Source organism: Acinonyx jubatus, chromosome E3 (genome assembly GCF_027475565.1).
Source record: "Acinonyx jubatus isolate Ajub_Pintada_27869175 chromosome E3, VMU_Ajub_asm_v1.0, whole genome shotgun sequence".
Taxonomy (NCBI): Eukaryota; Metazoa; Chordata; class Mammalia; order Carnivora; family Felidae; genus Acinonyx; species Acinonyx jubatus.
The window spans coordinates 39,319,634-39,333,636 of NC_069398.1; the positions used below are offsets into that span (position 1 = coordinate 39,319,634).

The 14,003-nt window shown below is 47.3% G+C and overlaps 1 protein-coding gene across 5 annotated transcripts in view; it reads left to right on the forward strand.

Moving 5' to 3' along the window:
* Positions 1-14,003, forward strand: part of CLUAP1 (clusterin associated protein 1) — a 71,038-nt gene that overhangs the window by 53,820 nt on the left and 3,215 nt on the right. For 3 of the 5 annotated variants that reach the window (XM_053213370.1, XM_053213368.1, XM_015076530.3), the window contains 5 exons: positions 1,058-1,199; positions 3,212-3,284; positions 8,796-8,903; positions 11,798-11,853; positions 12,099-12,155. In XM_053213370.1, the coding sequence (XP_053069345.1) occupies positions 1,058-1,199; positions 3,212-3,284; positions 8,796-8,903; positions 11,798-11,853; positions 12,099-12,155 (436 nt within the window). The remainder of the gene's footprint in view (positions 1-1,057; positions 1,200-3,211; positions 3,285-8,795; positions 8,904-11,797; positions 11,854-12,098; positions 12,156-14,003) is intronic. The other 2 variants (XM_053213369.1, XM_015076531.3) reach the window with 1 other exon arrangement.

A 14,003-nucleotide genomic window follows, 5' to 3' on the forward strand; every position in this document is an offset into this window, starting at 1 on the left:
TAGGTCTTATATTGTTTAAAAACTTAGCTTTAATTTGTAGCAACCTATGTTTCCCTTTTTTAGGGGATGGAATACTTTTTGGAGCATCCAGACAGCGAAATACTGTGCTCAACTAAGATAATGTATATATTTAGGTTGCTAATTTTGTGAGAAGTGTATGACACGTGATTACTTTTTAAGTCTGTATTAAAATCTATGGCAGAGTGAGTAAGAAAAAAGATTGCAAAGCTTCATTTAAGGTAATGTACTTAAAGGTGTTTAAAAATGCATTCCTGGGGCACCTGGGTGGCTCAGTTGGTTGAGCGTCTGACTTCGGCTCAGGTCATGATCTCACGGCTCGTGAGTTTGAGCCCCGCATCAGGCTCTGTGCTGACAGCTCAGAGCCTGGAGCCTGTTTCAGATTCTCTCTCCCTTTCTCTCTGCCCCTCCCCTGCTCATGCTCTGTCTGTCTGTCTGTCTGTCTCTCTCTCAAAAATAAATAAACATTAAAAACATTTTTTTTAAATACATAAAAAATAAAAATGCATTTCTGCGATGCCTGAGTGGCTTAGTTGGTTAAGTGTCCGACTCTTGATTTCTGCTCAGGTCATGATCCCAGGGTTGTGGGAATGAGCCCCGTCTCAGGCTCTGCGCTGAGCATGGAGCCTGCTGGCTGCCCCTCTCCCACCTTTCTGTCTTTCTCTCACAAAAGAAAGAAAAAATATATTTCTCTCTCTGTATATATATCTATGCACAGAAAAGTCTGGAAGGATGTTTATCAAATATTCAGTGCTTGTACCTGGTGATAGGATTATGAGTAATCTTTACCTTATTCTTCATACTTTAAAGATTATTTTCAAGTTTTTACAAAGAGCTTTTGATCAACAAACAAACTAAGTGTGTTGCTTTTGAGGGGAGGGAGGAGGAAAGGGAAATGAGCTTTAAGCAGCTTCCAGATGAAGACACTTCTCCATGAAGGCTTTCCACAGCAGACCATGGTGGGGCCTGGGGCTCAGCATACTAATCTCAACTGTATGTTGGTGAATCTTTCACTTTTTATTTCACTTGGTTGTTGTAGGCCGGCCTTTATGGATGAATATGAGAAGATCGAAGAGGAGTTGCAGAAGCAGTATGACATTTATCTGGAGAAATTTCGAAATCTGGCTTATCTGGAACAGCAGCTTGAAGACCATCATAGGATGGAGCAAGAGAGGTTTGAGGTGAGCGCTTAGCCCGCTCCTCTCTACAGACCGTTCCTTCTGGCGTGGGATTCTGTACTTGGTGACATGTCAGTTTGTAAATGTCGTCGTGGGGGAACATTCCCTGGATGTTCCTTCTCCCTGATCAAGTCTGCGGGTCGCTCACGCAGCTCTTCTCTTTTGCTGGTGGTGTGGTCTGGACTCCAGGCTGGTCGGATCTCTGATGGGTTTGGTCCATTATGGTGGCAGACAGGGTTGCCACGTGACGTGTGCAATCGCACAAGACTTAGGAGGGCCTGTGCTTGCTTTAATGCTGTGCCGTCACTGGTTTGGAATTCTTAATAATTATTTATTTATTTATTTATTTTTAATGTTTATTTATTTTTGAGAGAGACAGAGCATGAGCATGGGAGGGTCAGAGAGAGGAGGAGACACAGAATTCAAATGAGGCTCCAGGCTCTGAGCTGTCAGCACAGAGCCTGACGCGGGGCTCGGACTCACAAACCACGAGATCGTGACCTGAGCCGAAGTCGGACGCCCAACTGACTGAGCCACCCAGGCGCCCCTGAATTCTTAATAATTCTTAAGTGCATTTTAATTTGCACTGAGTTCCATGGAGTAGGTGACTGGCCTTGGGTAGATTTCTAAAAATTTGCTTAGTCAGGTCACTGAAAGATTTTCAGGCCCTGCTTAATTTTCAGGCCCTGCTTCAGGCCCTGAAGTTTATCAGATACTGCTTTATAAAGAGAACGCAGTTTATTGATTATTGTGGGAAGTGTGTGTGACCCAGAGCAAGCGGTCGTCCGGGTTCCTCTCATCCCATTGTTCCAGGCCATTTAGGAAAGAGTGTTTCAGGTCCCAGCATGAGCTGGTAAATACGGATTTCAGAACAAAGGAGAAATGGACCAAGTTACTCTCATGTTTTGAATTGCTACTATCCCTTGGGGATATTTCTGCTTAACCCAAGAATGGTCCCTTGGAATCCGTGTTCATGCTGAAACTGGTCTGTAACCTCCCTCTCTCACGCCGTCCTTGGCAGCTTTCGGCGTAAAGGTTATGCCACCTTCTTAAAAGCTGGGTGTTTGAATGAGGTGGAGCTGTTTGGTTGTACAGGATGGCCGGCAGGGGGTGGCTGATGCTTTCCTGGGGACACTTTTATCTTGACACGGAGCCAGTTGCCACCACTGCTGTATGGCAGGGGCAGGCCACGGAGCAGCAAGGGTGCAGGACAGGCCCGTGGTGAGGACAGTGTCTGGGGAAGAGCAGAAAAGGGCCGTGAAAGTAAAATAAACATTCTGTGGTGTCACGCGGGGCCGCCCCCACGTGTGGAGGTTGTGCCGAAGACGTGGCCCGGGGACGAGCATTCCTTCCTCTGCTCACACCTGCTCCGTGTGTTCATAACACCTGCGCCCTGAAGGTAGCTCATGCCTCAAACAGTGCTTGTTTCTTGATGTGTAGAATGACACCAAAGTTTTAAAAGCCACTGTCCTCCCCCGTTCTCTCTTTTGACCGTAATCAGGGCCACATTTTGTCACCTAGCTGAGGTATTAGCTTTTGTCCCCCTAGGAATTAGACTAGTTTCTGTTTCTTTTCTCTTTTCACCCAGATCAGTTTCACCATTTAGCATCTTCTGGGGCTGGAATAGCACAGAGCAGAAAAACAATAAAATGCATGCTTTATTTTCTGAGAGCAGGAGGCCCGTACTATCCCATTCTCGATGCGTCTGCCCCGTGTCGACGTCCCACACGGACACACGGGCATTTCCCTGTCTGGTTCGGTTTTTTTCAGGGCTTCGAGGGCCCACGGTGCCACTTCAGGCGGCCTCCCCTGGCTGGGCTGCTGGCTGATCCTGGAGAGAGGAGGCCTTGGGACCACGGCCTTGGTTCTCAGGCAGCGTTCGCTGTCTCCATGTGCTTTACATCTTTGCTGCTTTTGCGTCACAGACTCAGCCCTGCTTATTCACGTGGTAGAGAATGATTAAACAGTCCCCCAAAAGGTGATCTCTTCTGAATCTTGTTCTTGCTGTTCCATAGGAAGCTGAGAACACTCTGCGTCTGATGCAGAACAAGCTGAAGGAAGAAGAAAAGCGTCTGCTCAAGACTGAAGGTAAGACCACATGGGTAGACCAGGCTGTTTCTTCTGGACCAGCGTTTTTAGCCTTGACAAATGTATGCGTGTATTTAATTTATTTTCAAAAGGCGATTTTCTCAAAACTTCTATATCAAGTACCATTTTAATTCACTCGAGCTCAAGAGACTGGTTCAAATTACACAGCATTCAAAGCACGTTTGATTTTCTTATCAACTAAAATACTGTTTTTCCCTGTTTAAATGATACAGTTTGAATTACGTATAATATGTAACTATAAAAGAAAATGTGGTCTCGGAGGTCTTTAGGTTCCTTATTTTAGGACCGATAGAAAGCAGGTGTCATTAATGCAGTGCATGTTAGTGGGGCACTTGCTTAGAGTTAGTCCCCTCCCACACACACCCGTCCTGTGTCCCCAGTAATCCAGGATTGTGCAATGAAGCCGTCACCAGGGGGCAAGTGGGGGCTACGCGTATGTGAGAGCTGCGTGCTGGGGAGGAATGTTCTCCGTGACTGGTTAGCACGTTTCCTCCACGAACTTCACTGAGGTGTCTGGGCGGCCTCAGCACATGGTCTTAATGCCGAATCAATGGCTTTGTCTCTGTTCCTCCTCCTCTTGCTTATTGCTCTCTTTTTTATGATGAAGTATTTTATTCTCTCATGCTTGAGGATGCCGTGTGTGGGACTTGGGACACGTTCCCTCCCTCTCTGTCTCTGGGCCTCTCTCCTTTGGTACTTGTTCTCTGCCTCTCTCTCCTAAATTTCAGGAAACTCTGGAAGGAGAATAGGGAGGGCTGGGAAATCCTTTAGAGGCAAGTTTAGGAAATTCCAGGGGCCTCTCTAGCCAGAGCAGCCCTCCTCACCTCTGTGGTTCCAGGTCAGGCCAGAGAGCCCGAGGCAGCCCTAAGTGATAAGCCTGCATGGAGTTTATCCCCTCCCAGGAGGCCCAGCACAAGTAAGAGCCCTGGTTGGTTGGCTGCACCCTGCTGTGTGCCTGGGCCAACCGTAAGACCTTTGTCATTGGTCTTTATTCTTCTGAACTCACGCTTTAATTTTGTGATCCACAGGTGTGGGATCTCTTGAAGGACAAATATTCTTAGGAGCATCTGTGACTTTGCTTTTTTTGGAAAAATAATGTCCCGTTTAAACCAAATTAATGAAGGAAAGCACTTAATTAGCTTGAGGGCAAAGAAGTGAGGAAAATTAGAAGAACCGTCCTAAAGTTGTTAAGATGTTCTTTCTTTGCTTTTCTGTGTATGTGGGAACATTGGCCAGAGAGTTGGGATCAGCGGGGAGTTAGATAAAAGGACACTTTCTGAAAGACTTCTCTGAACAGAAAAGCCAAATAGGACACGGACGCAAATTAGGGGTAAGAATGAGCAAAATCCAGGAGCTGAAAGAGCTCATCTTGTTTACACCACCGTGCAGACAGCTGATTTGGTGCAGTAAACCATTGTTGAGTATCTATTCTGGGTGTGAAGAAGGGTTCCTTAGTGGACAAGAGACAGGGATTCTGGGGACCTCGGTGGCTTAGTCGGTTAAGCGTCCGACTTCGGCTCAGGGCATGATGTCCCAGTTCAGGAGTTCAAGCCCTGTGTCAGGCTCTGGGCTGACAGCTCGGAGCCTGCTTCTGATTCTATGTCTCCCTGTCTCTCTGCCCCTCTCCCGCTTGTGCACACTCTCTCTCGTTCTCAAAAATAAATAAAAACATTAAAAAAAATTTAGAAAAACAAAAAAAGCGATCATTGCTTTAACCAAGCTGCTTGCCAGTGAGAGGAGACAAACAATGAGCAGACTGTGTGTGGAAAGTGAAAAATGCCTTTCGGGGTAAAGTAGAGCAGAGAGGGAAATGGTGAGGGTGTGTGGAATTGTTTTTACCTTTTTTTTTTTAATTTTTAAATATTTATTTATATTTGAGAGAGAAGGGGGCAGTGTGTGAGTGGGGGATGGGCAGAGAGAGGGAGACACAGAATCTGAAGCAGGCTCTAGGCTCTGGGCTGTCAGCACAGAGCCCGATGTGGGGCTTGAACTCATGAACCGTGAGCCAAAGTGACCTGAGCCAAAGTCGGACACCTTGACCGAGCTACCCAGGCAGCCTGTGTTTACTCTTTTTAAGTTCTTTTTTTTTTCGAGAGAGAGAGCATGAGTGGGGTGGGGGCAGAGAGAGAGAGGGAGAGAGAGAATCCCAAGCAGACTATCCACTATTAGCACAGAGCCCGATGCGGGGCTCAAACTCACAAACTGTGAGATCATGACCTGAGCCGAAATCAAGAGTTGCACGCTCAACTGACTGAGCCCCCCAGATGCCCTGGAATTGTGTTTTAAATTGGGGGTCAATGTAGGCCTCCTTGGGAGATGCTATTTACGCAAAGGCTGAAAAGTGTAACTTGGAGAGGAAGGAGGTACCAGATGAGGAAAGTCCTGGGAGTCTGTAAGAAAGGGTGAGAACCAGAGCTCAGTGAGAGGATGAATTTTGCCGAGTGAGGAAACGTGTGGGCGTGCAGGACTCAAGCTCAGGCTGGAAGATGGGTCGTGTGCTGAAGGGCTCCCATCTGATGGCTCCTGTCTTCTCTGTTAAGCAGGAGGTGATGTCACCAAATTGGCTTTGTGGGTTTGGAGTAAGGGCCTGGAGTAAGAGAGAGCAAGTCTGAGTGATTAGAGACAGGTCCTTGCCCTGGGGACCTCAGAGACGAAAAAGGCCAAGTACTTTGTTCACATGCCCTGTGGTCATAGTAAGGACAGCCCTCATCTTCCCACCGTCCTTTTAAACCTCACTGTTCGTGGTAAATTTATAACAGTGCTCTCTACAGGATTCAGCACTGGAGTGTAAGGAATGTAGAGTCCTCTGATTTCATAAAATGACCCACAAATTTCTAGAAAGCACTTTAGTAACCTTGTTGGGATTTAGTTTTTATGGTACAGTGGAGAGCAAATGTTCTTGCGTTCAACACTTACTTGCTGCGTGCCTACTGTGTGTCAGGCCTTGTACCAGCACTGGGGGCACGGTGACAGATACGGTGCTCAGGGAGCCGAGGCCAGAATGGTGACATCCAGTTTGTAGCCACAAGCCATGTGTGACTCTTGAGCACTTCGAGTGTGGCTCATCCAAATTGAGGAGTGCCGTTGGTGGAAAATATTTTGAAGACTTAGTATGAATGAAAAGTTAAATTACTCATTACTCATATTTTACGTTGTTTACCTGTTGAAATGGTATTTTGGATACATTGGGTTAAGTAAGACATTACTGGAATTAATTGACTTGTTTCTACTTTAATGTAGTCACTAGACCATTTTAAATTAGATCTGTCAGCTGACATTGTGTTTCTGTTGGACTGTGCTGATGTAGAAGGAGAAACTTGGGGGCGCCTGGGGGGCTCGGCCGGTTGAACATCCATCTTCTGCTCGGGTTGTGATCTTGCAGTTCATGAGTTCAAGCCCCACGTCGGGCTTGCTGCTGTCAGCATGGAGCCTGCTTCACCTCCTGTCTCCCTCTCTCTTTCCCCCTCCCCCACTTGCGTGCGCCCCCTTTGTCTCTCTCTCAAAAATAAACAAACATCTAAAAGATAATAATAAATAAAAAGAGAAACCTGAAAAGAAACTGCCTGTAGCTTACGTGGGTATGAAGTAGTGTCTCGCTGTGCTTCGATGTGAGTTCCTGTGATGGCTAATGAAGTGCAGCATCTTTTCCTGGCTCGTTGGCCATTCGTACCAATCTTTGGAGAGATGTCTGTTCAAGTCCTTTGGACGTTTTTAAATTGGGTTGTTTTTTTATTACTGGATTGTAAGAGTTATTTGTATATTCTGGATACTAGATCCTTATGCAAATTGTGATTTGCAGATATTTTTCTCTCATTCTCTGGGCCGTCTTTTCACTTCATTAGTGCTGGCTTTTGTTGCACAAACTTTTAATGAAGTCCACACTGTTAATTTTTCTTTTGTTGTTTGCATTTTTGTGTCATATCTCAGAAACCACTGCCTAATTTAAGGTCACCAGGATTTATCCCTATATTTTCTTGGAAGACTTTTACAGTTTTAACTGTTACCCATTTTGAATTAGTCTTTGCATATGGTGTGAGGTAGGAGTCCAACTCATTGTGCGTGTGGCTCCCTGGTTGTCCCAGCACCATTTGTTGGAAAGACTGTTCTTTCCTCTTTGAATTTTATGGGCACTCTTGTCTGCTATCCTAACTTGAACGTGTCACTGATAACTGGGTGATTTCCATGTCCGCATGCATTAATTTAGTGTATTGGCTTGAACTTGTCAGAAGAAATCCTATTGAGCCTGAGAAACATGTATTATTATTATTTTAAAATTCGTGATATCATTTGATTTATATTGCAAGGGGTAATGATACAATGTCATAATAAAATGTCCATAAAAAGTGAACTCAGATGAATAGTAATTGCATTTTGTAGTGATTCATTTGTGGTAGTATTTAATTATATTCTCTGTATAGGCTTTTTGTACAGTGGTGGTTTTCATACAGATTGTGTTGAAGTCCTTGCAGGATGCTATCTATTACTAATACATCCCTGGTTCCCAGCTTACCCCTCCATGCTGGAGAGCACAGCTCTTCTCTCCACGGCGAAGAAAGCAGAGAACTTTCCCTTGGTGCCCAGGCAGACGCAGCCACCCACTCACCCACTTAGAGCAGGGGCTGAGCAAAGCCTTTCCGTAGACGAACAATTACTGTACTTCCAAACTGACCTCTGACTCACTGGTCAGCAGAACGACTGCAAACTCCTCCTGTTCTTTCCTTCCAAAACCAGTGTCTCTCCCCAGTCACAGGGAGTCAGCTGGGCAGTGAAAGCTTTTTCTCTCCACTGTGGAAACTATCCTCCTGTAAGTTCCCATTAGGAAATGTCTAACCCACACAAGACTCTGGAAGAGTATTTAAGAAATTAACGTGTAAGAAATTAATGTGTAAGGCTGTCGCACATCTCACAATGTGAGAACGCCCTCTCTTTGTGTATCTCTGTAAGGGAATTTTCTCCAGGAAAGGAGATCGTGAGCACGAGTTCTTACAGCCACTCACTAGGTCACCGTCTTTCTCAGGCCAGCGTTTCCTGGCCTGCTCTCCTCGTTGCCTGCAGGCCTGTTTTGGTGCAATCCCTCACCTTTTCAGTGGGCTCTGTCTCCTCATCTCCGTTACCCACAAAGAGCTCGAGTCGTGATAACGCCACCTAATCCTGAACAGAGAATGGACTTTGCCCCCAATTAACCAAGAACTTCCAGCTATACCTTGACAGCTGGTGATTCCAATTGTAGTTCACCTACCAGAATAGTATTCTGACCCAGTTTTGTCTTGCTTTGGAAAATTGTTTAAAAAAACTAACCCAGTATATCCTTGTTTGCATTAACCCCTCTAAGTATCTACAGGCCAATCCTAAGAGTCTCATAAAATCTAATGCAGCAGAAGGAAGGCTGAGAAGTGCAAATGGTTTTGCACAAGAGCCTTTTGGATACAAGCTGTTTCAGAGGTAATGATGGAGCCGCCCTTTTGTTTTGCCTACTTGTGTTGCTCCCAGGTCATGACGACTCGGACATTGACATCCAGGAGGAAGACGAATCTGACAGTGAATTGGAGGAGAGACGGCTGTCCAAGCCGCGGACGGCCATGGAGGTGCTCATGCAAGGTAGCACAACTTCTTTCTCTTGCCTCCCCTCCCGTGCCCTGTCATAGAACACTCTGTGTGGCCCCTGCTCCAGGGTTTATCCTGCTCTGTTGTTTATCAGGATTCAGCTCTTAAAGTCCTCTGTGTGGTCACCTTTGCTGCTAATACTCTTACCTGTGGTCTCAAGAATAGCTGATTGTTCTTTGTGTCCTGGTCACAGAGGCCATGGGAACACACTGCTTCTGCCACTGAGCTGTGTTCTGTCCTTTTTTGGGTCCAAACTGTTCTCAGTGCACTTGCATCCCGTGTAATCAGAGAATTATGCACAGAGAAGGGACTCACGCAACCATCTCTGCCTGTAAAAAACCTAGTAGTTTCTGCTTTCTCACTGCTAAAGAGCAATAAAATATCTGGACAAGTGTGGGTGCTCCCCTGGGATCTTCTTGAGGTCCCACTTTCCATCCTAAAGGGGTCCCGGTCAGTGGCTTGGGGGGGTGGTCCTTCCACATTGCCTTTTCACACAGAGGCAAGCACACACATACAGTGAAACTTAGACACAAAGATCACCTGAGACATTTTTTAACCTAAATGGGACCAGACTCTGTGCATAGTTTTGCCGCTTGCTTTTTGTTTTTTAATGTTTATTTTTGAGGGGGGGGAGGGGCAGAGAGCTAGGGAGACCGAGAGTCTGAAATAGGCTCCAGGCTCCAAGCTGTCATCACAGAGCCCACCGCGCGTCCCGGACTCGTGAATGGTGAAATCCTGACCTGAGCCAAAGTTGGACGCCCAACTGACTGAGCCACTCAGGCACTTCCTGCAACTTGCTTTTTAAAAACATTATGATGAAATATATTAGAACTCCTCCCGTGTCATGAAAATACAATTCTGCTTCGTTCTTTTTGACAGCTGCATAGTATTCCACAGTGTGATCATACCTGGGGTTTATTCAGGCATTCCCATATTGAAAGATATTTATTTTATTTTTCTTTTCCTCGTAGATACATCATTCTGTTTATCTTCAGTGTTTGTACCATTCAAGGGGGAATTCTTAGGTCAAAGGTTATGTAAATTTTTATTTTGATAGATATTACTACATTGCCCTATACTTGCCTTTAAAATTTTTTTTTTTAATGTTTGTTTATTTTTGAGACAGAGAGAGACAGAGCATGAATGGGGGAGGGTCAGAGAGAGAGGGAGACACAGAATCCGAAGCAGGCTCCAGGCTCTGAGCTGTCAGCACAGAGCCCGACACGGGGCTCGAACTCACGGACAGCGAGATCATGACCTGAGCCGAAGTCAGACGCTCAACCGACTGAGCCACCCAGGCGCCCCTATACTTGCCTTTAAAAACATTTATCTACCATTTGTTAATTTTGGGAGCGGTTTGCATTTTTATATACACAACATATTTAAGAGGTGAATTATCTTCATTTGATACTAACTCTTCCTGCTCACTGCCCTTATTCTAGGTTCGGCTGTTCTTTATTACATTTTCCTTTTTACATAAGTTACTTAGATGCTCTGATGTCTTTTCTTTTTATTCTTAACAGCTTCATGATACAAATAGAGGTTAGAGGTTATGACTCCCATTCTGTAGATGGGAGCTGAGGCTCTGGAAAGGTAGATGTTTGGCTCAGGAGAATCTCATAGAGGCACTGGGGCTCCTGAATTCTGCTGACCATTCAGCCTGCAGGAGTCAAGTCACAAAGTCCATTTCTAAAAATTATAAATAAGGGCTTTGGACAACACAAGACTTGCATTTGATCTGAGTGAGGGAAAGTTTCCTTAAATAGCTCTTGGTGGTCACCCCAGGCCTGTCCCGAGTGAGCTCCTCTCTGGGCTGCCCTCACTGCCCTTGCCCCGAGGCCTTGACCTGGGGTCACGGCTGTTCCTTTGTCAGCCTCCGGGTGTGATGCAGCTGTCCGCTGCTGCCCCGTGCAGGACGGCTCCTGAGCGTTGGCAGAAGTCTCCTGTCAGCAACCCTGACTTCCAGAGGAGAGAGGAGAATCTCTGAGATAACGGAGTCGGGGGGGGGCGGGGCGCAGGTTTGAAAGATGAACTAAGTGTGATACTTAGTTTTTTCTCTTTGAAGCTCATAGATTCAAATACATTGGTCCCTGGAGGAAGACTTTGTTTTTCCAACGGATAGCACAGCTATCTGTTACTCATAGTGGGATTCACTGATTTTTCTTACAACATTTACAGGATGCATGTATATTTTTCTGACTTCCGAGTTAATGATTATATTTTATTGCCCTTCTCATTTTTTTCAAAGTGGAAATCTAGAAAATCTATTGTGGTTTGGAGCGCCTGGGTGGCGCAGTCGGTTGAGTGTCCAACTTCAGCCAGGTCACGATCTCACGGTCCATGAGTTCGAGCCCCGCGTCAGGCTCTGGGCTGATGGCTCGGAGCCTGGAGCCTGTTTCCGATTCTGTGTCTCCCTCTCTCTCTGCCCCTCCCCCGTTCATGCTCTGTCTCTCTCTGTCCCAAAAATAAATAAAAAACGTTGAAAAAAAAAAAAAGAAAATCTATTGTGGTTTATTATAGTTTTGATTATTTGGATGTTACCTAAGTAAATTTTTTAGTGTGATTCTTGTTTTCCCCAATTTTCTAAAGGAAAGCAAATCTTGAATACCATTCCTTGCCTTTTTTTTTTAACATTTATTTTTGAGACAGAGAGAGACAGAGCATGAGCAGGGGAGGGTCAAAGAGAGAGGGAGACACAGAGTTCGAAACAGACTCCAGGCTCTGAGCTGTCATCTCAGAGCCCAATGCGGGGCTCGAACTCACGGACCGCGAGATCATGACCTGAGCCGAAGTCAGATGCGCCACCGACTGAGCCACCCAGGCGCCCGCCTTTTTTTTTTTTTTTTAATGAGGTTTTCCTAATTTCTTCATGCTTTGGTTCTCCTCAGGAAGACCTAGCAAACTCATCGTGGGCACAATGCAGGGTGGAGACTCCGATGACGACGTGAGTCCCGACGAGCTCCCCTTAGCTGTTCCGTTCTTCCTGCTCCGGGGCTGGCTTTGTAGACGAGCCGTGTGCCTCAGCCTAGCCCATTGCTGGGCGTGCGGCAGAGCTGGGCCCCCCAGGAGCTGGACTCTCCTCTGCTTGTTGATGTGTTGATGGCTCTTTTCTTTTCCAATGAATGTGCTTTCCCTCCCACCCCCGCTTTTTTTCCTTCTCCCTATTCTTTCCATTCTCGCTTTCCAAAGACGGAAGCAGCACCAGCTCTCTTAGGTCAGTGCAGGACTTCCAGCTCCAAGAAGCAGGTTGGTGTTCTTTTCACCTCGTGTGTGTGTGTGTGTGTGTGTGTGTGTTGTGTGTTAGCCTCCTCAGGGCGCATCTCATGTGTGTGTGTGTGGATGTGTGAGCCTGCTCAGGGCCTACACCTCATCTGTGTGTGTGTGTGTGTGTGTGTGTGTGTGTGTGTGTGTGTGTGGTGTGTGTGTGTTGGCCTGCTCAGGGCCTACACCTCATCTGTGTGTGTGTGTGTGTGTGTGTGTGTGTGTGTGTGTGTGTTGGCCTGCTCAGGGCCTACACCTCGTCTGTGTGTGTGTGTGTCTCTGTGTGTCTGTGTGTGTGTATGTGTGTGTTGGCCTGCTCAGGGCCTGCACCTCATCTGTGTGTGTGTGTGTGTGTGTGTGTGTGTGTGTGTGTGTGTGTTGGCCTGCTTAGGGCCTACACCTCATCTGTGTGTGTGTGTCTGTGTGTGTGTGTGTCTCTGTGTGTCTGTGTGTGTGTATGTGTGTGTTGGCCTGCTCAGGGCCTGCACCTCATCTGTGTGTGTGTGTGTGTGTGTGTGTGTGTGTGTGTGTGTGTGTTGGCCTGCTTAGGGCCTACACCTCATCTGTGTGTGTGTCTGTGTGTGTGTGTCTCTGTGTCTGTGTGTGTATGTGTGTGTGGCCTGCTCAGGCCTGCACCTCATCTGTGTGTGTGTGTGTGTGTGTGTGTGTGTGTGCGTGTGTGTGGCTGTTCAGGGCCTACACCTCATCTGTGTGTGTGTCTCTGTGTGTGTGTGTGTGTGTGTGTATGTGTATGTGTGAGCCTGCTCAGGGCCTACACCTCATCTGTGTGTGTGTGTGTCTGTGTGTGTGTGTCTGTGTGTGTGTGTGTGTGTGTGTGTGTGTTGGCCTGTTCAGGGCCAGCAGAGCCTTCCCTCCCAGTGATGGCTCTGTCTCCTGGGTGAGAGCCACGCCATCCGGGTCCCACAGAGATCGGAGAACTTCCCTATGCTGAGGAGGAGGGGTGAGTGCGAGCCACGAGACAAGAAAGGTCGTTAGGCCCTTGAACTGTAACCTAGAAAAGAATGGAACCTGCTGAGGTCCTGGGGTCAAGACCAGCCCTCTCTTCAGTTCCATTCTGGGGAGGGAACGGAAAAGGAGGCTGTCCTGAGACCAGGGCCTCAGAGAGGCTGGGCAAGAGGCTGGGACATCAGGCTGCCGGTGCCTTGAGTGTCACTGACTTAATACTGACAGGGAAATGAACCGGGATGGGGAACCCGGTCCTTGCCAGGGCCCCACAGGTGGGGCTGCACCGTCCATTGCCCCGGGCCTGCCTTGGTGGCAGTCCCTGGCAAGCCTGTGAGGCCCCAGAAACAAGGGGTGACTGGGCTGACAGAGCACAGACCTCCTTATCAGGTCGTGTGCCACCTGTGTCTGGAGTGTGGCTCTAGTGGCTGCACAGGGACAGAGCAGGAGTTGACATTCTTGTACAAAAGATCCCTCTATTTAGTGCCAACATTGTGTATTGTTACCGAAATCCACAGAGGGAGAGGGTTTGCTGGGCAAGATGCGCAGAGAAGGTGGGGCCTTGGAATCGCAGAAGGTAGTCTTCGGGAAGCAGAGAAACCACCTCAAACATGTTTAACAGAGTCGGGCTGGATGCTCAAATAGCTTCTGCCCACCCGTCTTACCCATTCGAGGCACGAATAGGAAGTCTGGCGTGGGGGCTGGGGATGCCTGGAAGGCACCGTCGGCTCCCTTGTCTTATGATCTGCTTGCTCAGGCGCGTAGCTCTCTCGTCTCAGAACAAATGCCCGAGTGACAGCTCACACGTCCTCTGCGCCTGTTGTCGCTTGTTGGTTTTAGGGAGGCCGCCTCCGCACCTGGCCCAGGCGT